We start from the raw sequence: 26,472 nt of genomic DNA on the forward strand, positions 1-26,472 counted from the left end.
GAGTCAATAAGCTGAAGACACTGCAGGGGTCCCATGTGCTGCCAGTAAAATTCCACTGCCCTCAGAAAATGCCTAATTGCTTCATTAACAACCTCAAGTGGCTTCCCACTGCTGCTGGATGGCTTGTCACTAGCGCACTGAAGCCACCTCCTGAAAAAATTAGGGCATGCCTTGGAATTCCTGTCCAATGTCATTTGTTCTAATTTTCAGTGGCTCTCTCCCCTCCACCTCCCACCCCTACCCTGCTTCAAACCTGCCTCCAATCCATGGCGCTGGTAAAATTTCCCCATTGTATCACTTACTGAAAAGTGATCAAATTTATAACTTAAAATAATTGTGAAGGCCGAGAGTACAAGGAAGACTATATTCTGATGAAAATCCCAGCCATCAGTAGAAGTCATTAATACTTATCACCAGTTGACAGAAAGTGAGGCACAAATGATCTACTACCTTTGGAATACAAGTAAGCTGGTCACCCTGCAACAAGAAGAGCAGACTATTATTGTGTTATTCTTATGAATTAGAAACATGCATGTGGGTTCATACTTTCCCCGTTTCTTGTGTTGATGTCTAGCAAATACATCTGGTTTCTTTAGATTTTTAAACCAAACTTTTATTTCAAAATAAAAGTTTTTTAAATTTTTGCTTTGAATGTTAAAATCCAGTACCCACAGAATCACATACGTCCCAAAGACTGGCAGATCGTATTAAACAGCATGCCCCACCCGCTGTTCGCAACAGGCAGGGCACACACCGTACCCAACCAGCCCACGCTAGCAAAATTCAAAACAGTGTCCAACATTAGATGCGATTCCACGATTGAGGATTATTTAGCAAATGTTGTCCAATGTACTAAGAATTACACTGATAACCAATTTAAGAATGTCAGTTGGGCTCACAATGTTGCGCATTTACGCGTACTGGAAGCTACATATATTAATACACAAGGCCCTGCTCTTTGAAGACAGAAAGAACATGTACATACACTGCACCTATTTCAGCTAAACAAGTGACAGCCATTTGCTCGCTCAATCCTCAGGGCAATGCCTTGACCAGTCAGGGTCAAGCTGCCTGGTTTAAATTTCAAACAATGCTTGGCAGTTAATTGTCAGTCACCAGTGGTACATTCTCCATGGCAATGGCACATGCCAATCAATCAGCACTCTCTTCATATACAGTATAAATTGTCGTTTTTCCCTATTATATTGGTATTCTTGAGTGTCCTGGTGAGTGCAAGATGAAAAGCTTTTTTCAGAAATGCTAATACCTTTGATGTCCCCAAGGATCTACCCTTAGCTCTCTCATCTACATCCTGCGCCTAAGTGCCATCATCCAAAAACACGTTAGTTTCCACATGCATGCTGACAACACGAGAGTTCTACATCACCACCATTTCTCTTGGCTTTTCCCCTTCCCAGCACTGAATACTTTATGAGCAGCGATTTCCTCCAACTAAATATTGGGAAAACCAAAGCCTTCAGGTATCACCAAAGATTATGTTCCCTAGCCACCAACTCCATCTATCTACCTGGCAACCTGTCCGAGTCTAAACCAGATCTTTTGCAACCTTGGTGGGCAAGATTTCAAGGTTTGCAAACAACACAAAACTTGGAGTTATGGTAAACACTGCCGAGGATAGTGATGGACCTCAGGGCCATGTGTATGGCTGACAGCACGAGTGGGGACATAGCAGATGAAATTTGTTGCAGGGGAGAGTGAGGGTGATGCATTTTAGTGAGGAGGAGGAGAGATAATACAGGCTAAATGGTGGAGTTTTGGGTGCAGTGCATAGGAGGAGAGACCTGAGGTTATTTGTGCTTTGTTAATCTGTCCTGTCACCCTCAAAGCAGTTAATAAAGCATATGGAATCCCTGGCTTTGTGGAATTAGAACACTGTTTTGGCCCTAGTACTGTGCTGTATCTGATTCTGAGCACATTCTTTGGGAGGGGCAGAAAGGTTTAAGAGATTTACTAGCATGGCTTCAGTTATATGGATAGACTAGAGAAGTGGAGAGGGCTAAGAGGAGTTTGATATAGGTGTTCAAAATCATTAAATGCTCAGATCAGGGGTGGGGAACCTTTTTCTTATCACGGGCCATTCACACAGACAAAAGCAGTCGCGGGCCACACACATAAAAATCAACTTATAAAAAAACTAAATTAAGAAAGAATACAGAAACATTCAATTCGCCCACTGTTTTAATGTGATGGCTAAATTTGAATATTATATTGTTAAAAATTATTATAGTAATTTAGCTGATATAATCTAATCCACAGCAAATTCATAACAATGATGATAAATGCTATTTTGAAGGCACTACTGTCATAGGTCTATATTCTTAGAAATCTTGCTATGGGCCAGATGAAATTGAGCAATGGCCCGTGGGCAGTAGGTTCCCCACCCCTGGTTTAGATGGATAAAGGGAAACCATTGTGATTGTTAAAGGGTAGAGACCAGAAGGCACAGATTTAAGGTGTCAAGAAGAGGCAAAAAGTTATGCAACAACTGTTTCAGATCTGAAATGCACTGCCTGATAGGGTGGTAGGTGGTGGAGGCAGATTCAATAGTGGTCTTCAGAAGGGAATTGGATGAACACTTGAAGGAGAGAAAAAAAACTAGGGAAGATGGGGAAAGATTAGGGGAATAGGACTAGTGTAATTGCTCTCTGGAAGATCCTGCGCAGACTCGATGGGTTGAATGGCCACCTTCTGCCCTGCTCTATTTTATGATTCCATGCTAATGAGTCTCAAAAATATGGGAGGCATACACAGAAGTTTGCGTTTTATTTATCTACTTTTCCATCATCACCCATTCTCTCCTTACTGAGGCACAGTTCTTTTGAAACGAGTGCCCTCCAATGTGAACATACTCCTCATACATTTCTGGACAATGGGCATCTGTAAGTTATTTGGCCAAAGGGGCCAAATTGTGGGCGAGCCGGATCCTGCCCTTACCCAGCATCCACACCATATTTAGTTGGGTTAGTTAGGGACCACTTTGAAGCTAGACATTAAGATTTCTTGCTGAGGTGCAGTTCCACCACTGCCAGTTGAGCTCTGGTAACTTATATGAATGGGGAAGTTTGATCCTTGATAACAGGCATCAACATGCTCTTCAACCATGGTCAGAGGAAGGGTGCGAAAAAGAAATCACATCCAAACCCGATCCTGTTCTCATTTAAAGTTCATGGCTGCAAAGCAGGTCGCTGGATAGTAATCAAGAGGAGGAACTCTGGCCACTTTTACACCCTCTGACTAAATGAAGGGGCTAATGTAGTGACCCTGCCACTAACCCAGATAAAATCAGTTCAGAGCATTGGTCAGGTATCAAACCTAGCTAAAGACTTATCTAGCCAAGACATCAAGGCAACCCAATTATTCACTAAGTACTTTAAAATTACAAATCATTTCACCAAAATACTGATCGTCATTTCCTCCATTTTTAAACTACATGTTTAAATTCCCTAAAAGACTGTGGCCAGAATTTTGTGGTGGTGACAGGGGGGGTGGGGGTCTCACCCACCGGCTGCAAAGTCGGCCAGAGCCTCATTGTCGCCTCTTGCTGGGAAGACCCACTGCATCTTGTTCCATTCAGGAATTTGACAGACCAGCAGCAGGCCCTCCCCCAGGATCAAGGACCCTGGAAGCAGAAGTTCCACTGCAAAGAGCTGCTGGCCAATCATCCGAGTGCTAGGATCGTCGCTGGATTGCAGACAAGAGCCGAATGATATTTAAACAGAAAATGCTGGAAAAACTCAGCAGGTCTAACAGCATCTACGGAGAGAAAGACAGATTTAACATTTCAAGTCCGTATGGCTTTTCTTCAGAGCTGAGTGATGGCGGGTTAGGGTCGCAGGGGAGAGACGGTGAGCAGCAAGGACAGGGTGGTGGTTCTAAGTGGTGCCTACTCTTCCTAATGCTGGGTCCCTCAATCAGGCACCGAGTGCCTTTGAACGAAGGCATTAATTGCCTACTTTAGGGCCTCAATTGGTAATGGGGCAGGACGGCCGCACACAGACCCTGGACTTAATTGGACTGGAGGCGGGAAGGTGCCGGGGTCCCCACCTATCACCCTCCCACCTGATTAAATGGTCCCTGCCACAAAATGTGCCACAGGGGACTGCACAAGATTCTGCCTCTAACTCTGGTTTTATTTCTAAGATGTTGGAAGAAGGCCTAAAGAAACCTACAATTGGACGAGACATCTTTGCAGAGTAACATTGAAGCTTTACGCACAACAAGGTTTGGGGCTGGATTTTATGGTTTTCGCTTTGGTGAAGGAGACAATGGTCTGCTTGCTCCCGCCATCTCAATATGGTAAATCGAGCATTGGGCAGCCAATTAGCATTGCGATGGCGGCTCCGCATCCAATTAGGCGTTTAGGCCGGAACATTATGCGGTGAACGGGAAGTCGGTTAGGGCTACCAATTTTAAAGATTCCCCTGTCCTCTCAATCTTTTATTTCTTACTGCAGGCTCAAAACAGTGAATAAACAAACACTGCCAACTTCATCAGCACCTGCTACTACATGCAGCCCCGGTCTCATTGAAGGGCTTTTCTTCCACCCTTGTGCCACCTCCTCATTCCTGGGGTACAGCATTCCCAAACTTTTTCCTGTCTGACACCCAAAAAAAATGGAGTCGACAAAGAAAAATTGCATACAATTGGCTCTTTAACATAATCAATTAACAGGTTATTGACAATTTAAAAACGGTGGGTGGGCTTTCGATTTCCATGCACATTCGTCTTCTGTAATAATCGGAGACTGGCGTGATGACATTGGAATGCTGACCTGATGTCATCACGCATATTTTATGTATGCAGGGAAGGGGGGTCACTTGATTTACACTGTAAAATCCAGCCTTTTTCTTATTAATTCATGGGATGTGGGCATCACTGGTTATGCCAGCATTTATTGCCCATTCCCTAATTGCCCTTGAGGTGGTGGTAATGAGCTGCCTTCTTGGACTGCTGCAGTCCCTGTGGTGTAGGTACACCCACAGTGCTATTAGAAAGGGTGTTCCAGGATTTTGAGCCAGCAACAATGAAGGAATGGCGATATATTGCCAAGTCAGGGTCGTGTGTGGCTTGGAGGTGGTGTTCCCATACATGTGCTGCCCTTGTCCTTCTAGATGGTAGTGGTCGCGGGTTTGGAAGGTACTGTCTAAGGATCCATGATGAGTTCTTGCAGTGTATTTTGCAGATGGTGCATACTGTTACCACTATATGTCAGTGGTGGAGGGAGTGAATGTTTGTGGATGTGGTGCCAACCAAAAGGGCGGCTTTGTCCTGGATGATGTTGAGCTTGCTGGAGCTTCATTTATCCATGCAAGTGGAGAGTATTCCATCACATTCCTGACTTGTGCCTTAGAGATGATGGACAGACTTGGGGAGTCAGGAGGTGAGTTACTCACCGCAGGATTCCTAGCCTCTGACCTGCTCTTGTAGCCATAGTATTGATATGGCTAGTCCAGTTCAGTTTCTGGTCAATGGTACCTCCAGGAGGTTGATAGTGGGGTTTCAGTGATGGTAATGCCATTGAATATTGGGGCAATGGTTAGATTCTCTCTTGTTGGAGATGACATGAATGGAGATGCGTGGCATGAATGTTTTACTTGCCACTCGTTAGCCCAATCTTGGATATTGCCCAGGTCGTGCTGCATTTAGACATGGAATGCTTCAGTATCTGAAGAGTCTCGAATGGTGTTGAACATTGCACAATCATCAGTGAACATCCCCACTTCTCACCTTATGATGGAAGAAAGGTCATTGATGAAGCAGCTGAAGATGGTTGGGCCTGGGGCATTATCCTGAGGAATTCTTGCGGTGATGCCCTGGAACTGAGATGATTGACCTCCAACAACCACAACCAGCTTCCATTGTGCTTGGTATGACTCCAACCAGCAGAGAGCTTTCCCTGATTCCCATTGGCTCCAGTTTTGCTAGGGCTCCTTGATGCCACACTTGCTCAAATGCTGTCTTGATGTCAAGGGCAGTCACTCTCACCTCACCTCAGTTTAGAATTGCTTATCAACCAAAATTACATTTTGAAGCTTAATAAAAATGGCGGCACTTAAATGAAACAGGAATATCATTTGAATATTCATCATCCATTGTATAAGTTACTTACATCAGAAAGGCAATTGCGTTTTTCTTTTTGTTGACCTCTTCTCATCACCTCCAATAATAGCGGTGCTCCCTTCAATTCATCTCCTTCATGGATTCCTAGCTCCCCGGCAAGATTATCCCGCCCATCAAGTCCAGTGAACTAAGTACAAAACAAAGAGGCAATATAAATTAAAGGCATAATTATTTATCATGAACATTAATGACCTTGACAAGGATTATGAATGTGCATTTTTTGGGGGACGGTGGCATAGTGGTATGTTACTGGACTGGTAATCCAGGGGCTCAACTAATGCTCTGGGAACATGGGTTCAAATCCCACCACAGCAGCTGGTGGAATTTAAATTCAATTAATTGATAAATCTGGAATTAAAAGCTAGTTTCATAGGCACCACTACGGATATCAGATGGTTGTAGAAATCCATCTAGTTCACTATAGTCCTTTAAGAAAGAAAATCTGCCTTCCTCACCAGGTCTGGCCAACATATGACTCCGGACCCACAGCGAAGTGGTTGACTCTTAACTGCCCTCTGAAATAGCTCAGCAAGCCATTCAGTTGTACCAAACTGCTACAGAAAAGTCAAAAACTAAGAAAACGAGACGATCATCTGGCATCAATCTAGGCACCAGGAGTAACAAAGGCGCACGCAGCCCTGTCAACCTTGCAAAATCCTCCTTACTAACATCTGGGGTCATGTGCCAAAATTGGGGGAGCTGTTCCACAGACTAGTCAAGCAACAGTCTGACATGGTCATACTCACCGAATCATACTTGCAATGTCCCAGACACCTCCATTTCAATCCCTGGATATGCCCTGTTGCACCAGCAGGACAGACCAAGCAGACGTGGCGGTACAGTGATATATGGTTGAGAAGGAGTTGCCTGGGAACGAAACCACAACCAACGGATCTGATCTAAACTCTGCAGGCCTGCTACATTCAGCCATGAATTATGGAGGACAATGAAACAACTAACTGGAGGAGGTGACTCCACAAATATCCCCATCCTCAGCAATGGGGGAGCCCAACACATCAGTGCAAAAGACAAAGCTGAAGCATTTACAACCATCATCAGCCAAAAGTGATGAGTGGATGATCCACCTCAGTTTCCTCGAAGTCCCCATCATCACAGATGCCAGTCTTCAGCAAATTTGAGTCACTCCATGCAATATCAAGAAATGGCTGAAGGCAATGGATACAGCAAAGGTATGGGCCCTGACAACATTTCAGCAGTAATACTGAAGACTTACACTCCAGAACTAGCTGCATCCCTAACCAAGTTATTCCAGTATAGCTACAACATTGGTATCTACCCAATAACATGGAAAATTGCTCAGGTATATTGTGTCCACAAAAAAGACGACAAATGCAATCTGACCAATAACTGCCACATCAGTCATTAGCAAACTGATGCAAGATATCGTCAACAATGCTATCAAGCAGCACTCACACAGCAATAACCTGCTCACCACCCAGTTTGGGTTCCACCAGGGCCACTCAGTTCCTGACTCCATTAAAGCCTCAGACCAAATATGAAAAAAAAGAGCTGAACTCAAGGAGGTGAGGCGAGAGGCCTTTGATATCAAGCCAGAATTTGATCAATTGTGGCATCAAGGAGCCCCAGCAAAATTGAAGTAAATGTGAATCAGGGGTAAAACTCTCCAATGAATGGAGTCATACCTAGCACAAAGGAAGATGGTTGTGGTTGTTGGAGGCCAATCATCTCAGTTCCAGGATGTCCCTGCAGGAGTTCCTCAGAATAGTGTTCCAGGCTCAGCCATCAATGACCATCATAAGATCAGACATGGGAATGTTCACTGATGATTCCACAATCTTCAGCACCACCCGCGACTCCTCAGATACTGAAGCAGTCCATTCCCATATACAACAAGACCTGGACAACATTCAGGCTTGGACTGATAAGTGGCAAGTAACATTCATGCCACACAAGTGTCAGGCAATGACCATTACCAACAAGAGAGAATCTAACCATCATCCCATGACATTCAATGGCATAACCATCACAATCTCCCACTAGCAGCATTTTGGAGGGGTTGTCATTGACCAAAAACTGAACTGGAACAGCCAGATAAATACTGTGGCTACAGGAGCAGGTTGGAAACTGAGAATTCTATGGTGCCAAACTCACCTCCTGACCCCAAAGCCTGTCCACCATCTAACCTGGCACAAGTCAGGAATGTGATAGAATACTCTCCATTTGCCTGGATGAGTGCGGCTCCAACATTCAAGAAGTGCGACACAATCCAGGATAAAGCAACATGCTTGATCGGCACCCTATCCAACAACTTAAACATTCACTCCCTCCACCACCAACGAATGGTGACAGCAGTGTGAACCATTTACAAGATACACTGCAACAACTCACCAAGGCTCCTTCAACAGCACCTTCCAAACCTGTAACCTCTACAACCTTGAAGGCAGCAAACACATCAGAACACCAACACTTGCAAGTTTCCCTCCAAGCCTGACACCATCCTGACTTGGAACTATAAATCACGGTTCCTTCACTGTTACAGGGTCAAAACCCTGGGACTCTCTTCCTAACAGCACTGTAGGTTTACCTACACCAGGCAGACTGCAGCAGTTTGAGAAGGTGGCTCACCACCACCTTCTCAAGACAACTAGGGGTGAGCAACAAATGCTTGTCTTATCAGTGACGCTCACATCCAATGTTAGAATAAAAAAAATTATTTAAGACGTTTCATCTACACCTTCCCTTTACTTCTCTTGCTTAATAACAGTGCAGTATCTCTGATCATTCAATATGATGCAGCAAACACTTCAATATCTCTCCTCTGAGACACTTTAGTCCAAAAGCTAATGGAATCATAACCTTCCTAGAATAACCAGTAGTTAAGCAAAAAACAAGTATGGCATTTTATGATTAATAACAAAACAGCCACATCAGAGAATGGCAGGAAGGAACAGAGAAAAAAACCTAAGAATACACCAAGAGTCAAAACTAGATAAAAGAGATAACAAAAAGACAAAACTAAAGGCTCTGTATCTGAATGCACATTGCATTCATAACAAAGTAAATGAATTGATAGCACACATTCGAAGTAAATAAATATGATCTGATAGCCATTATGGAGACAAGGATCAGATCATAAATATTGAGGGCATATAACATGCAAGATGAAAAAGGAAACTAGGTAAAGGTGGAGGGGTAGCACTGTTAATCAAGGGTGGCTTTGGTGAAATAGTTAGAGATGATCTTGGTTCATGACATCAGGATGTCAAATCGGTTTGGGTGAGAGGGGAATAGTACGGGAAAGCAGTCACCAGCAGGAGTGGTCTACAGGACCCCTAGCAATAACCACAATGTAGGACAAAGTATGCAAGCAGAAATACTGGGTGCTTGTGATAAAGGGGCAGCAATAATCATGGGTGACTTTAATCCACATATAAACTGGAAAATCAGATTGGCAGTAGTAGCCTGGATGAGGAGTTCTTAGAATACTTTCAAGATAGGTTCTTAGAGCAGCACGTTCTGACACCAGCCAGAGAGCAGGTTATATTAGACTTGGTATTGTGTAATGTGACAGGATTAATTCATGACCTCAGAGTAAAGGGACCCCTAGGTAGCAGTGACCACAATATGATTGAATTTTACATCCAGTTTGAAAGGGTAAATAAAGACAACTATGTGGGCTTGAAAGCTGAGCTAGCTGAAGTGAACTGGGATACTAGGCTAGAGGATAGATCAATAGAGTAGTGGCAGGCACTTAAGGGGATATTTCAAAACGTTCAGAATAGGTATATTCCTACTATAAAGAAAAATTGTAAGGGCCTGCTATCCATGGTTAACTAAGCAAGTTAAGGAAAGCATCAAACTTAAGGAAAAAGCATATAACTGCACAAAGATGAGTGGCAGGTCAGGTGATAGAAATATAAAAACGGATAGCAAGAGTTTCTACAGGTATTTAAAAAGGAAAGGAATAAGTAAACTAAGCGTTGGTTCTCTAGAGAGTGACAATGGGGAGTTAATAGTAGATAAAGAAATGGCAGAGGAAATGAACAAATATTTTGCTTCAGTCTTCACTATATAAGATACAAAAAACATTCTAATAATAGCTGTAAATCTAGAGGTGGAAGGGAGAGAGGAATTTGGTAAAATTACAATCACTAGGGAAGCGGTACTGAGCAAACTGATAGAGTTGAGGGCTGACAAGTCTCCGGGTCCTGATGGACTTCATCCCATGGTCTTAAAAGGAGGTGGCTAATGACGTAGTAGATGCGTTGATATTAATTTTCCAAAATTCGCTAGATTCTGGAAATATTCCATCAGACTGGAAAGTAGGAAATATAAGCCCTTTATTCAAGAAGGAGGGAGGCATAAAACAGAAAACTATAGGCCAGTTAGCTTGACGTCTGTCATGGAGAAGGTTATAACTGGGTACTTAAAAAAACTCAAGGTAAATCAGGAAGAGTCAGCATGATTTTGTGAAAGGGAAATCATGTTTAACCAATTTATTGTAGTTCTTTGAAGGAGTAATGTGCACTGTGGATAAAGGGGAGCCTGTAGACATACTGTACTTGGAAGGCATTTGAAAAGGTGCCACATCAAGATTATTGCGGAAAATAAAAACTTATGGTATAGGGGGTGACATATTAGCATGGATAGGTGATTAGCTGGCTGGCAGAAAACAGAGCAAGCATCAATGGGTCATTTTCTGCTTGGCAGGACAGGACGAGTGGATTCCCGCAGGATCTGTGCTGGGGCCTCAGCTTTCTACAATTCATATCAGTGACTTGGATGAGGGGAGCAAGGGCATGGTAGCTAAATTTGCAGATGACATAAAGATAGGAAAGTATGTTGTGAAGAGGACTTAAGGAGGTTGCAGACAGACATAGAAAGGTTGAGTGAGTGGACAAATATCTGTCAGACGGAGTATAATGTGGGAAATTGTGAAGTTGTTCACTTCAGGAAGGATAAAAAGCAAGAGTATTACTTAAATGGAGAATGACTGCAGATTCTGAGGTGCAGAGGCATCTACGTGTCCTATTGCATGAGTTGCAAAAGTTAGTATGCAGGTACAGCAAGTAATTAAGAAAGCTAATGGAATGCTATCCTTTACTACAAGAGGAATCGAACATAAAACTAAGGATGTTATGCTACAGGGCATTGGTGAGACTAAATTTCGAATGCTGTGTGCAGTTTAGTTCTCCTTAATTAAGGAAGGATGTAAATATGTTGGAGGCAGCTTAGAGGTTTACTAGATTGATACCTGGAATGAGCGCGTTGTCTTACAAGGCAAGGTTGGACAGACTGGGCTTGTTTCCATTGGAGGTTAGAAGAGTGAGTGACTTGATTGCAGTGTATAAGATCTTGAATGGTCTCGACAAGCTGGACGTGGAAAGGATGTTTCCTTTTGAGGGCAAGTCCAGAACTAGGGAGGACTGTTTAAAAATTAGGGGTCGCCCTTTTAGGACAGAGATGAGGAGAACTTTTTTTTCTCTGAGGATTGTGCGACTTTGGAACTCTCTGCCTCAGAAGGTGTGGCGGCGGGGTCATTGAATATTTTTAAGGCAGAGGTAGATTGATTCCCTTGCCCAACAGAATCTAAGGTTATTGGGGTAGTTGGGAATGTGGAATTCGAAACACAAACAGATCAGTCATGATCTTATTGAATGGTGGAGCAGGCTCCGGCGGCTGAATGGCCTACTTCCGCTCCTATTTCGTATGTTTGTAAGATAACACCTGATTGTTAGTTGCTTTCACTTATCACCTATAAAGTTTCTTGCCGAGATCATATTATTTGAAGCATGTATGCCAAGTTCAAGTGTAATTATAAATGAAAATTGTTACACTGTGCATGTTCAAAGTATCTTTAATGTAAATATTATCCAGATGAGCTTAAGAATTAGGCATATAAGAACTCAACATCAGGAAAAAGAAAAAAAGACATTAGGAGAGGATGACTAAGAACTTGGTTTCAAAAAGGTATTTAAGGGAGGAGGAAGAGTGTTAAGGAGGAGTTCCAAAGGGCAGGCTGAAACCTCTGGCTTCAACAGTGGAATGAAGAGAAAAAATGTGTATGGGGTCAAGGGATACATAAAAAGTCAGCCTTAGGAGGAAAGAAAATTGTTTGGGAGAGCAATACGCTCTGGAGGATATTGCAAAGATAAAGTGGGAGAAAAGGTCAAGAAGAAATTTATTGACTAAGATTTTAAATTTAAGGCACTTGGACACAGTTATTGTTGGCCAGAGAAGAAAAAGGGCAAGTGGGGCATGGTGCAGGACAGGCTGTTTGCAGTAGAGTTATGGACCAATTGGTTTTTGTGGAGGTTGAAGATGGAAGTGCATTGATGTAGTCAAATCTGAAGGTGGAATGGCAAGTATGAAAGTACTAGTGGCTAAGGGGCTGAGGCAGACCAAATAGCAACGGATATTATGCAAGCATCTATGATGGAAAAAAAGGATTAAGTGGAGGGAGCTGCACAGATAGTCTTGAGCTTGGTTACAAATAAATCAGAGCTCCTCTTGCTGTTTTAGGAATGGGTAAAGGGAAGTGGATTTATTAAAAAAGATCATGGTCATATCCTTGACTTCCAAGATGACCCTGGAGCAGTATATAGCTTTAGCTAAGGACAATGAAGCACAATAGTGCTTTGGTGTAGCCATGACAGATTTGGTGATGATTGGCTAGACCAGTCAGGGTGCTAGTGTGCTTAAGTTTCACTCCTTAAAGAGATTTTGAAGTTGTATCAAGCACAATGACTGGGGTAAGGGTCAGTGATAAAAAAAAGACAGATCAAAAACAAAAATAATTAAAGCAAGTTGACATCTGCAGAGGTATCAAAGAGTAGAGGGCTGAAGGTGAGGGATTTCAAAATTAGAATGTGTGGGTGTAAGAGATTTCTTACATGCTTACAATTATTACAATGGTAGCTACACTTCAAAAGTAGTTAATAGGCTCTGAAACACGTTGAGGCATCTTGAGATTGTGAAAGGGGGTATGCAAATGCAAGTTCTTTCCACCCTCTTTTTCTGGGTTAGTGGTGGGGGGGGGCGAATGGGATTGAGGTGCAGAAGAGAAATTGTATTTTTCAGAAATGGTCATTTTTCCCCATTCTGTATTTCTTACAATCAGTTCTCTTGCCATTTTAGAATGACATGTTTACAAAGTTTGGTGCAATTACACTAGTGTGCAAGAGATATTACTTTGTGGCATCACAATTTCTATTGTTTTGTCAGGCACATAGGTATTTTGGCATACATTATTGAGTACATAGCTTGATCTGCTTTAACTACGGGGAAACTAAATTTTCACGAATGATCCTCAACATAAGAGCTAGACTAAGGGGAACTTCTAAGTTTAACTGTTTCATTTCTCTGACCTGGGTTCAGGTCCAGCAATGACGGAAAGCCAAGCTGGGAAATTTCTGTGTCAACATTAAGAGTCCTAGGTGAAATGCTTTTGGGTAGCCTGGGAACTGGAATATTTTATACTGTTGCAATTGGGGGAATTGGGCTCTTCTAAAGTTTTGGTGAAAGCACGTTCTTGGACAGCGTGGAAGTAGCATTACTTTATATCCAGCTATGCTGTATCTAACCTCGGAATATTTGATGCTGGGACTCTGCATCCACAATCGAAGCTGCATTCCCCAACATGTCAAAACTTCAAAAAGAACTGAAAGACTCAATAACAACAGCGTAACACCATTGTATTTCCATTTATAAAAAAATGACAAATATAAACATAATATTGATTAGTTTTAAGTTTATCGGAAACAAAAATATACCTGAAAACAGTATCAATCTTAAAATATTTCGCATAAGACCTGACCATCCCAAAGTTTGATGACTGAATTTGTTAAAATAAAGAAAAAGATTGTGAAATTAACTTACAGTGTTTGTTTCTGGCTGGAACACAGCCAAAGTAAAGTCCAGGTTGAAAAACTGGAGAAATTCAGTAACAAGACCAGCCACCAAGCGCCCTATGAAGGAAAACGGTGTGTCAATTTTGTCAATTTGTAAACAAATTTACCAGTATTGTTTTCATACATAGAAAGGTTGCAGCACAAAAGGAGGCTGTTCAGTCCATTGTGTCTGTTCTGGCTCTCTGCAAGACGGCTCAGCTAGTCCCACACTTCTGTCCTTTCCCCATAGCCCTACAATTTTTTTCCTCTTCAGATAATTAGCCAATTCCCTTTTTAAAGCCAGGGTTTAATCTGCCTCTACCACACTTCTCAGGCAGTACATTCCGTAATATAAACACTCGCTGTGTAAAGCTTTTCATGTCGCCTTTAGTTCTTTTGCCATTCACTTTAAATCAGTGTCTTCTGCTTCTCGACCCTTCTGACAATGGGGGAAGTTTCTCTCTATGCACTCTGTCTAGGCCTCTCATGATTTTGATCTCCTCTTAGCCTTCTGTTCTCTAAGGAGAACAACCCCAATATCTGCAATCTATCTCCATAACTTAAATCCTTAAATCAGTGGAACCATTGTTGTAAAACTTTTCTAATCCTCTCTAATGCCTTCATATCTTTCCTATGATGTGGTGCCCAGAATTGGACACAATACTCTTGCTGAGTGGTTTATAAAGACTCCCCATAATTCCCTGCTATTGTATTCTTATGTCCCGATTCGTATAGCCTATTCATATATTGTATCTTATTAATCATTTTCTCAACCTGCCCTGCCACTTTAATTGATTTGTGCACAAATACCCCCAGGACCCTCTCCTTCTGGGCCCCCTTTAGAATTGTACTCTTTACTTACTTCATATTGCCTCACCTTGCTCTTCTGTCCAAAATGTATTTCTTCATACTTCTCTGCATTAAATTTCACCTAATACACGGTCACCCATTCCACCATCCTGTAGACGTCCTCAAAAGTCTATCACTATCCTTCTCCACACAGTTTCACAATGCTTCCAAATTTTATCTCATCATCAAATTTTGAAATTATGCCTTTCACAGCCAAATCTAGGTCATTATTATAAATCTAGAAAAGCAGTGGTCTTAGTGCCAATCTTTAAGGAACCCTACTGAATGTGTTCTTCCATTCAAAAACAACTACTCACTACTGAAATAGCAAAACATGCAGGTGCTAGAAATCTGAAATAAAAATAGAAAATGCTGGAAATACTGAGCAGATATGGCTGCATTTGTGGAGAGAGAAACAGAGCTAATTTGTCAGGTCAATGACCTGGTCATGAAAGGTCATTGACCTGACACATTAAATTTGTTTCACCCTCCACAGATGTAGCCAGATCTGCTGAGCATTTCCAGCATTTTCTGTTCTTGTTCACTACTTTTGTTTCATGTCACTCAGCCAACTTCGTAGCCAAGCTGTCGCTGTCCTTTTATTACATTGAACCAGTCCAGGTGACAACAATCAAAACGATGCTGAAAATGTGACCTCCTAGAACAAAAAAAACCCAGCAATCTTCATTGCCTGGGAGAACAACCCAAGGTCGCAATCAATAAAGCAGCATTCCAGCAGCTCGGGGTTGACACCCAAAGACAAATCCAGAAGATAAAGGACATGTGTTGGGAAGAGAAAGCCCAAGAGATCCAACAGTACCTGACCAATATGACATGCAAAGCTTTTTCGAAACCACCAGGACTATCTATAGACTAAGGTCAAATGAACAAAATCCCCGTCGCTCACAGGATGGTGTTCCTCTTCTTAAGGATGATAATGCCATCAGTCAACACTGGAAAAAATATTTCCAACAACTCTTTAATCACCAATCCATGACAGCCGATACTCTCCAGGGTATCCCCCAATACCCTGCGGTAGAATCGATGGGTGAACCACCATTGATGGGAGAGCTGCAGCAAGCAATCAAACAGGTGAAAAACAAAAACCCTGTGGCCCTGATTGTATTCCACCTGAAGTCTTGAAAGCTGGTAGACTTTTGCTCACATAATGACTCCTATGGATTTGGGAGAAAAAATAACTGACCTCAGGAAGCGACAGGAATGTAATTATCTTCAAGAGGGGAGATATACCATGCTGTGGAAACTATCAAGGGATCACAGCAGGAAAAATTCTAACAGTATTCGCCTGAATCACCTATTTCCGGTGGCTGAGGGAATCCTCCCAAACACACATTGTGCCTCTAGACATTACAAGGGAACCTCTGCCATGGTCTTTGTTGCCAGGCAAATCAAAGAAAAAAATGCCGAGAACGCCACCAGGAACTCTTCATTACATTCAGCTACCTGACCAAAGCATTTGACTCAGTAAATCACAAGGCTCTGCGGATTTTGCTCCAAAGATTTATGTCCAAGAAATTTCATCACAATCCTGCAATTGCTTCATGATGACATGACTATAACTGTCTTGAGTAGAAGATCTGAAATGGATGCCATCAAAATCTGGACCAGGATCAACTGAGGCTGTGTGATAGCCCCCGAGTGGACATTCACCTCATCAAAAATCAACTGCCCCGTGGTGAGACTGTTAAATATTGTTTAGGTGGGAAACTAACTGTCCACTGCTCCCAATGCGGTCTGCTCTACATCGGGGAGACCAAATGCAGACTGGGTGACCGCTTTGCGGAATACCTCTGGTCTGTCCGCAAGCATGACCCAGACCTTCCGGTCGCTTCCATTCCAACACATCACCCTGCTCTCATGCCCACCTGTCCGTCCTTGGCCTGCTGCAATGTTCCAGTGAAGCCCAACGCAAACTGGAGAAAAAGCACCTCACAGCCTTCTGGACTTAACATTGAGCTCAACAACTTCAGACCATGAACTCTCTCCTCCATCTTCACCCCCTTTTTTAATTCCCTTTCTTCTAATTCATTTTTATTTTTTAATCCACTTATTTTCATTTACTTCTCTGTAGTTTTATCCCTCTTTTTTATCCCATTTTCTATCCTTTTTTCCCCACCACCCCATCCCCTACAGGGCCATCTCTCACTTGTTCCATGTTGTTCTTTCACACAATGCTACTCTTGTTCTGCTATAATCACATTCTGCTTTCTTACCTTTATGCCACTATTGGCGCTAACCACCACCATTAACAATCCTTTTGTCCTTTAGCTTATGACATCTTTGTCAATCCCTCCTTTGTCCCCACCTATCGCTGGCCTTCTATCCAGCTCCACCTGCCCCACCCCCCTTAAACAGTATAAATATCATCACATTTCCACTTCTCTTCAGCTCTGAAGAAGGGTCATACGGGCTCGAAATGTTAACTTTGTTTTTCTCTCTCCACAGGTGCTGTCAGACCTGCTGAGTTTTTCCAGCATTTTCTGTTTTTGTTTCAGATTTCCAGCATCCACGGTATTTTGCTTTTACTTTAAACTCTTTAACCTCAGTCGCCTCTGTGCCAAAACTAAACTGACCACCATAGGCATACACAATCTAGTTTGCGGATGTCTGCAGTGTCATTGCCCACTATGCACCAGATTTGCAAGTCATTTTCGATCTCTTCAAATCTGCATACAAAGGACTCGGCCTGTCCTTGAATGTTTCAAAGACAAAATTCACATCAACCCAGGCCTGGTCAGCTAAATATTCCTCCTCCCATTTATATTGAAGGGGAGACTCTGGAATATGTTCAGGACTTCCCATACCATCGCAGATGCCTTCCTCAAAAGGTCAGCAATGGCAAGGAGATTCAACACCAGATCAGCTGTGCTAACTCAGCCATCTACAAACTATGGCAGCGAATGTTTGACAACAAAGACCTCCACAAGTCAACAAAAGTCCTAGTGTACAAAGCCATTGTTGTCACCACATTCCTGTACTCCAGCGAAACCTGACCATCAGCAACAGAGAGCGCTTGAGAAATTCCATCAGCAATGCCTCCACCGCATCCTCCGGATTCAATGGGAGGGCCGTAGAACAAACACTAGTGCCAATCTCAAAGTCTGCTCCACAAGCATTCATGCAAAATCAACTTTGACAGACTGGACGCTGTCTGGATGGTCGAAAAGTATTTCCGCCACGAGGCCCTGGTTTCAGAACTTTCAAATGGCCAACGTTCCAGGAGAACGCTTTAAAGAGACCCTGTAGCCCTCCTTGAAGAATGACAACATTGACATTAATGACTGGGAGGAGCCTGGTAGCAATCGCTCAAAATTGTGAGAATTTGTCCATCAAGCTGCATCATGTTTTGAGTCACAACTTCTTAATGATGAGGCAGAGCAGTGGCAGAGACAGAAAGAAAAAGAAGCAAACCCTCCACTCTGAACCCCATTACATTGTGGGACATCCTGCCCCATGTGTCCAAAGGTCTGCAGGTCAAGAATCAGCCTGTTCAGTCACAAAGACCCATAGCAGAAACTCACAACCAAGTATAGGTCATCCTCGAATTGAAGGACAGCTGACAACAGTTCCATGGGTTTTAACTTTGCTGATAGAGCTGTTATCTGACATTTTATCACATGCCTTTCAGAAATTCATGTACACATCAACTGTATTACACTCATCTATCCTCTCTGTTACCTTGTCAAGAAAAATCGAGTTAATCACTATTTGCCTTTAACAAATCAATGCTGGCTTTCCCTAATTGATCCATGTTTGCCCAAGTGACTGTTAATTTTGTCCCAGATCATCATTTCTGAAAATGTCCCCACCACTGAGATTAAACTCACTGGTCTGTAGTTGCTGGGCTTACCCATTCATCCTTTCTTGAACAAGGATGCACCATTTGTAATTCTCCTGTCCTCCAACATCACCACTGTATCCAAAGAGGGTTGGAAGATTATGGCCAGTGCCTCCACTGTTTCCACCCTTACATCCCTCAATACACATAGAATCATCTCATCTGGTTCTGGTGACTTATCAGCCAGACTTTCTAATACGTCCATTTTATCAATTTTTAGCCCATCCAGTGTTTCAACAATACGTACTCGAGTAATAGTTGACGTTGTGTAAAAGTCAACCCCCAGCTTTCTACTTAACCGCCTGCTCGTCACATTTCCCGCACGCCGAGACTCTCCCTATCGCCGACTTTCCTGAAGGCTGACTCTCTCCCTCTCCCAAACCTCCCACTCGCCTGTGAGCGAGGCTCAGGAGAGGGGCAGCGAGTGGGAGGAAACAAGCGAAAGGAGCTGCAAGTGGGAGAGAGTCTCGGGGAGTGGAACAGGCTGCTCCAAAATGGCGTTGATCGGGTCTCACACACTCCCTCAGCACCGGCGCAAAACAACAGTAAAGCAAAAATCTCAAGATGCATCATCGAACACGCATGGATTCCAACCCTCAAAAATATTACTTGTGTACAGGTCGACCCCATACTTTTGCCTAAAATTTGGGGCTCATAAAGCTGACTTTTACACAAGCATATATGGTACTCCTCTTTACCAAGGAAGGAAATGCTGTCAAAGTCACAGTGAAAAGATAGATGCAAAGAACTTATTTAGTATCTCAGCCATGTCCTTGGTCTTCATGCATGGATCATATGTTTGATCCTTAATCAGCTCCACCCCTTCTTTTACTATTTAAATGCCTATAGAAGACTTTTGGATTCCCTTTTATGTGGGCTGCCAGTCTCTTTGCTTCTCTTTTTTCACTTTCTCCTCTGAACTTTAAATATTCAGCCCGGTTCTCACTTATATTATCAACCTGCCAACCGTCCTTTGCACACGTTTGCTACTTAATCTTGCTTTCTATCACTTTCTTCATCCAGTGAGTTCTGGCTTTGTTTGTCCTACCTTTCCTCTTCATAGGAATGTATTGACTATACCCAAACTATCTCATCTTTCAAGGCAGCCCATTGTTCTGTTACAGTTTTGCAAGCTAATCTTTGATTCCAATTTACCTGGATCAAATCTGTTCTCACCCGACTGAAACTGGCCCTCCCCAAATTAATTATTTTTAATCTTGCTTTCTCCTGTCCTTTTCCAGAGCTAACCTAAATCTTAGATCACCGTCCCTCGCTTGATCTACTTGCCCCATCTCATTCCCCAGAACTAGATGCAGCAATGCCTCCTTTCTCATTGATTCAGAAACATAATGATCTAGGAAATTCTCCTAAACACACTTCAGAAACTGTTCCCAACCCCCCCAACCCGCCCTTTACACTATCACTAGTCCAGTCTACATTAGGATAATGGAGTCTTCATTTGTTTTACTTGATGAATTCAGTTAAAGCACTTACCATCCTTTGTGTTCAAAAACTTTTTCAAGCTCTCATTAACCAAAGGTGTTTTGTTCTGTAAAATAATTAGAATTAGTGGGTTGAAGCCCAAGTCCTACCTCATTAAAACTTTCTTTTCTTCTAAATTGCATTCACGGTTTCATTTTTTACTTATTCCTTTTGTCAGATTTGCGAATTATCACCTTCCCATTTTGTTTCTGTTCACTTTGTCCTCTATTCTGTCAAAGGTTATTTTTGGTTATATACTTCCTTTCCAATTTCTCTGGTTAACTTTTTCGTTCTATCTCAGCCTTTATTTCTGACACTTGTAATTGTGAACTTTTGTTATCCAAACTTAGGGCAGATGAATCTTCTTAAACTACAAAAGAGCCAGAGTCCATTGCATAAGTATACTTAACAACAGAGATGCTAGGAAAAGGAGAAGAATAAATATACTGGACAATTTTACATGCTAGTTGTGCAAAGAGGTGATGGACAGAAGCTGGAAAACAAAGAATTGCTTGGAAATTACTATGATAGCGGAAGTTAGACAGTTTCTTCTCCATCACAGAAACTAATCTGTATACACATTCAGCTAAACCTTTTAACTTTGATTAGGAGGCACTATTAGGTTACCTCTATTACTTTCAGGAATGTAACACTGATCAAATTATAAGTCATAACATTTGCAAATACTGCATTTGGCCCAGATTAACTAGTGAGCTTATTTGATCTAGTTGTGGCACAAAATGGCAGCAGCGTTGCTCTCCGTAACAAGTCGCTGCACTGTAGAGGGGCATGTTGGGACGTCCTTAGGGACTCAGCAGGCACTATATAAATGCCATTTTGATGTACCTAATCCCAATTATGAAATAGAAGGTAACTCCAGCTGTTGGGCTTTTCTCCTGATTGATTCCTATCCTTATTATCTGCAAAAGAAAGGTGGAGGGGAGATCTTATGGAGGTCTTCAAAAATTATTACAAGAGTTTGATAAGAGTCAATATACACACAATATTTCCACTTGTGGGGAAACTCGGGGGCATAAATAAAAGATAGTCACTAACAAGTTCAATAGGGAATTCAGGAGAAACTTCTTTACCCAGAGTCAAGTGAAAGTGCGGAAATTGCTACTGCAATGAGTAGTTGAGGCAAATAGCACAGTTGCTTTTAAGAGGAAGCTAGATAAATCTGAGAAACAAAGGAATAGAAGGATATGCTAAAAGGGTGAGATTAAGAGGCATGTTGGGGAGGCAGTTCATGTGGAGCATGAACACCAGCATGGACTAGCTGGGGGGAATTATTTCTGTGAAAATAATGACATATGTACAGCAATGAATATCATCAGCTGCTGAAAATGACTCCATTGCCTTGCACCAACACTTACCTCTACTCTCTCCTGTTCTTCAAGTGCCAAGAATACAGCTGCCCGTAATTCAGCCTGAAATAGAAAATACTCAGTTTGATCTCATTCTATTTTCTGCTGCCTCAAACTTGGCTCTCATCTACAAAGCATGAGCAAATAAGCTAGTTCACCATTTAGACCCTTCAGCAGCTCATGATTTAGACTTGTAATCAGGCTAGCAACGAAAAGCATTGGAAGTTTGTGACATTTTTCAAATTTCCTTGTACTCAATATATGTTCCATCTAGATTAATTCACTCAATGGGCATTTGTTCTTATTTTACACACGAGTGTATATTTAGAATTTATGCATACTCAAGTTTTTTGTCTTCCAGGCTGTTTTGATTAGTTAGTTCAAGGGACGAGTCTGTTGGTAAGTTTATTTGGTGGGTGGTGCCTGCTGCATGTGGAGGACTGAAGTAAGTGCAGCACAGGTGGCTGCCAATGGTTGGTGGTGGTGCAGAGGCAAAGTGGGGATTGACGAGAACGAACACAGCAGAAGGTAAGGGGAGTACAACAACAAAGTTACCCTGGATGGAGAGGCTATTTCCACGAGGGAAAGGATGAGATTGAGGAGGATGGTAGGAATGGGATCAGGATGGCAGTGGAAGAATGGAATGCAGGGGCAGATGGGATGATGGAATTGGTTAAGTGTGGCAAAATAGCAGGAGCAATTACTTGATACAAATTATTCAAAAGCTATTCTTTGCACTAAAAATTAAGATTTACTAGATTTGAATGAAAACGTTTTAGAAAAGCTTAGGTGAATTAAAAGAATACATCAGTGCTGATTCTGTAGATAATGATAACAACACTTCATATCCTCCAGAGTTTCTACCCAGTCTAACTCCAATGAGCACGTGACAGCACAAACTTAGGCCCAGGAAGGAGCAGTTATAATGTTACTATGAAGCCTGAATCCTAAACAAGGACTTTGTCACAGAAAAGATCAGTAGTTAGGATGCTGGTAGATTTTCAAAGAAAGAGAATTTATCCCTCAAATAATATTGAGCCTGTCAGATCAAAATCCACCTTTTCAACCTAGGAGAAGAAAGTTTTCAATGGGCTTTCATATTCTATGACTATAAAAAGTCACAAGGTCAGACTCTTGACAAAATTTGTATTTATATTCCTAGGCCTGTTTTTACACATGGACAGCTTTATGTAGCTTTTTCCAGAGTGAGAAGTTTTGATTCTGTTAAAGATTTTGGTGAAAGAATAACTAGAAATTCTGTATTTAAAGAAGTTCTATTGCAATAAGGTACTAACTTGACCTCAAATGTTTTGTTCGTCTCTGCTAAGAACATAGGAAATAGAAGCAGAAGTAGACCATGCAGCCCGTTGAGGCTGCTCCGCCAATCATGGCGGATCTTCAGCTTCCACTTCACTTTCCCACCTGGTCCCCATATCCCTCGATTCCGAGGTGCCAAAAATTTCAACAATGGAGAACCACAACACTCTAGGGTAGATAATTGCAAAGCTTCACAATCCTTTGAATGAAGAAACTTCTCCTCATCTCGGTCCTAAATGATTGGCCCCTTATCCAGAGATTGTGCCCCCACGTTCTGGATTCCCCAGCCAGCGGAAACAATCTCAGTGTCTACCCTGTTGAGCCACTTCAGAATCTTTTATGTTTCAATAAGATCACCTCTCATTCTTCTAAACTCCAGAGTAAAGGCCCAATTTACTTAGCCTTTCATCATAGGACTAATCTAATCTTAGGAACCAATGTAGTAACCCCTCTTAAACTGCTTCCAATGTAAGTATACCCTTCCTTAAATATGATGGAGGCAAAACTGTGCATAATACTTAGCTGTGGTCTCACCAAGCCTCTATACAATTGTAGCAAGACTTCCTTATTCTTGCATCCCAATTATCTTGCAAAAAAGAGCAACATTCCATTTGCATTCCTAATTGCTTGCTGTACCTGTGTGTTCTGTGTTCCTTGAATGAGATCAGATATCAGATTAGTCACTCATTTGGGGTATTGGTGGTTGGGCTTCAGGCAAACTAAATTCACTAATAGTGAACTTAAGTTTGTCTGAAGCTCAGCGATCAAACTTCACTAATTAGTGAACTTAGTGTGTGATATATTTTCTAAAGATATCACACACATCTCATCTAGGGAATTGTTGGAGAGTTCAAAAAGTCTCGAGAGAAATTGCCCTTAGCCTTCAAAAGCAACTCAAATTTTCCACAGCCTCATCTACTCTGTATGCAGTAACTGCATACAAACAACAGTGTTCTAAGTAAAGGCAGTCCATGACTGAAGCAAAACCATGTGAAGCTTCACCACTGATACCGTATATGAACTTTTTGAATTAACATAGAAATTTATTATAACCTTGTACACAATCACTTATGGAATATGTGCACTGTGAGAAGCACTAAACTATGTTTTTTTGTTAGTTCATTCATGGGATGTGGGCTTTGCTGGCTGGACCAGAATTTATTGCCCATCCCTAGTTGCCCTGGAGAAGGTGGTGGTGAGTTGCCTTCTTGAACCGCTGCAGTCCATGTGGTGTAAGTACACCCACAGTGCTGTTAGGAAGGGGGGTTCCAGGATTTTGACCCAGTGAGAGTGAAGGAATGGCGATATATTTCCAAGTCAGGGTGGTGAGTGACTTGGAGGGGAACTTCTAGTTGGCAGTATTCCCATCTATCTGCTGCTCCTTCTAGATGGTAGTGGTCGTGGGTTTGGAAAGTGCTGTTGAAGGAGCCTTGGTGAATTCCTGCAGTGCATCTTGTAGATGGTACAGACTGCTGCTACAGTGCATTGGTGGTAGAGGGAGTGAATGTTTGTGGATGTGGTGCCAATTAAGCGGGCTGTTTTGTCCTGCGTAGTGCCAAGCTTTTTGAGTGTTGTGGGAGCTGCACTCATCCAGGCAAGTGGGGAGTATTCCATCACACTCCTGACTTGTAGATGGTGGACAGGTTTTGGGAAGTCAGGGGGTGAGTTAGTCGTCGCAGGATTCCCAGCCTCTGACCTGCTCTTGTAGCCACAGTAGTTATATGGTTAGTCCAGTTCAGTACAGTAATGCACAATTATTATAAAAATGAGAGAAGCTTTATTTCTTGATAGTCCTTTTCCAACAGCCAGAAAAGAGACTACATTGAGGAAAGCTGAACCCTGAGGTAGAGTTCTACTTAATATGACTTGTCCATTTAGTACCACAGAGCTGTCAATGAGGAAGTGTTCCAGTATGTACGTTGGCAATTGCTTATAAATTCCCAACTTTTTTCCCCCAAATAGACATCAAGTTACAAAGATCAGCAGAAAACAATGTTTTTTCTTAAATAAAAGCTGTTTATTATCTGTTCAATTGCAATTACTGTTGTTTTATAAGTGTGATATCTAAACTGAAAGGAATGTACCATAGTGGTTATATAATTGGAGGAATGCTCTGGACACATGAATAGAAATCCCACCATGGAAGCTGGGAAATTTAAATTCAATTAATTAAATAAATCTGGAATAAAAAGCCAGATTTCGTAATAGTTGTCATGAAACTACCGGATTATGGTAAAACCTCATCTGATTTACTAATATCTTTAAGGGAAGGAAATCTGCTGCCCTTACCCATTCTATTCTACATGTGATTCCAAACCCACCTCAGTGTGGTTGACTCTTGACTGCCCTCTGAAGTGGCCTAGCAAGCCACTCAGTTGCATCAAACCACTACAAAAAATTCAAAGAAGAATAAAACTGGATGGACCACCTGGCATCAACCTGGACACCGAATACGACAAATGCACACCCAACCCAGTTGACCCTGCAAACCCTCCCTCACTAACATCTGGAAATTTGTACCAACATTGGGAGAAGTGGCCCACAGACAAGTAAAGCAATAGCGTGACACAGACATACTCTCAGAATCATAACTTACAGCCAATATCCTAGACATCTCCATCAACATTTCTGGGTATTTCCTGTCCCATCAAGGTGGCAGGACAGTGGAATACAGTCCGGAGGGTGGCCTGGGAGTCCTCAATATTGACTCTGGACCCCATGGAGTCTCATGGCGTCAGGTCCAAAATGGGCAAGGAATCCTCCTTCTGATTACCACCTACTGCTCTGATAATTCAGTGCTCTTCCACGTTGAACACCACGTTGGAAGAAATACTGAGGGTGGCAAGGGCACAGAAGGCACTGTGGGTTGGGGACTTCAATGTCTATCAAAAAGAGTGATTCAGCAGCACCGCTACAGGCCGAGTTGGCCGCTTCCTGAAGGACTTATTTGCTAGCCTAGGCTTGTGGTCGGTGGTGAGAGAACAAACACGAAGGGAAAGTCCTACTTGCTCTCGTCCTCACCAATTTATCCATCACATTATTGGAAGGAGTGATCAACAAATGGCCTTTGTGGAGAGGAGCTCCTGTACATCAAGGACACCGGCTATCATGTTGTTTGGCACTATCACTATGCTAAATGGAATAGATTCAGAAAAGATCTAGCAGCTAAAAATTAGGAATCCATGATGCAATGTGGGTCATCAGAAAGGAGACAGGCAGACTTGCATTCACACAGTACTTTTCACAACCACCTGCTCAAAGCGCTTTACAGTCAATGAAGTAGCTTTTAAGTGTAGTCACTGATGCATTGTAAGACATGCAGCGTCCAATTTGTGTATAGCAAATTCCCAAAACAGTAATGCAATAATGACCAGATGATCTGTTTTTGTGATGTTAACTGGGGTGTAAATATTAGCCAGGGCACTAAGGATAACACCCCAGTAGCAGAATTGTATTTCACCACAATCCATAAATTCATTGCCCAGCATATCTCTTACCCTACTGTTATCATCATGCCAGGGGACCAAACCTAGTTAAATAAAGAAGTAAGTCATACACCGTCCTGACTTGGAAATATATCACTGTT

The 26,472-nt window shown here is 42.2% G+C and overlaps 1 protein-coding gene across 5 annotated transcripts in view; it reads right to left on the minus strand.

Moving 5' to 3' along the window:
- The window catches only part of cep43 (centrosomal protein 43), a 112,126-nt gene that overhangs the window by 66,204 nt on the left and 19,450 nt on the right, over nucleotides 1–26,472 (minus strand). For 3 of the 5 annotated variants that reach the window (XM_078556760.1, XM_078556759.1, XM_078556757.1), the window contains exons 2-5: nucleotides 21,579–21,632; nucleotides 20,215–20,269; nucleotides 14,002–14,090; nucleotides 6,131–6,268 (exon numbers count right to left, since the gene is read on the minus strand). In XM_078556760.1, the coding sequence (XP_078412886.1) occupies nucleotides 6,131–6,268; nucleotides 14,002–14,090; nucleotides 20,215–20,269; nucleotides 21,579–21,632 (336 nt within the window). Of the gene's footprint in view, nucleotides 1–450; nucleotides 478–6,130; nucleotides 6,269–14,001; nucleotides 14,091–20,214; nucleotides 20,270–21,578; nucleotides 21,633–26,472 lie in introns of all 5 variants that reach the window. The other 2 variants (XM_078556758.1, XM_078556756.1) reach the window with 1 other exon arrangement.

The sequence above is a fragment of the Cetorhinus maximus genome, chromosome 14 (genome assembly GCF_964194155.1).
Source record: "Cetorhinus maximus chromosome 14, sCetMax3.hap1.1, whole genome shotgun sequence".
NCBI lineage: Eukaryota > Metazoa > Chordata > Chondrichthyes > Lamniformes > Cetorhinidae > Cetorhinus > Cetorhinus maximus.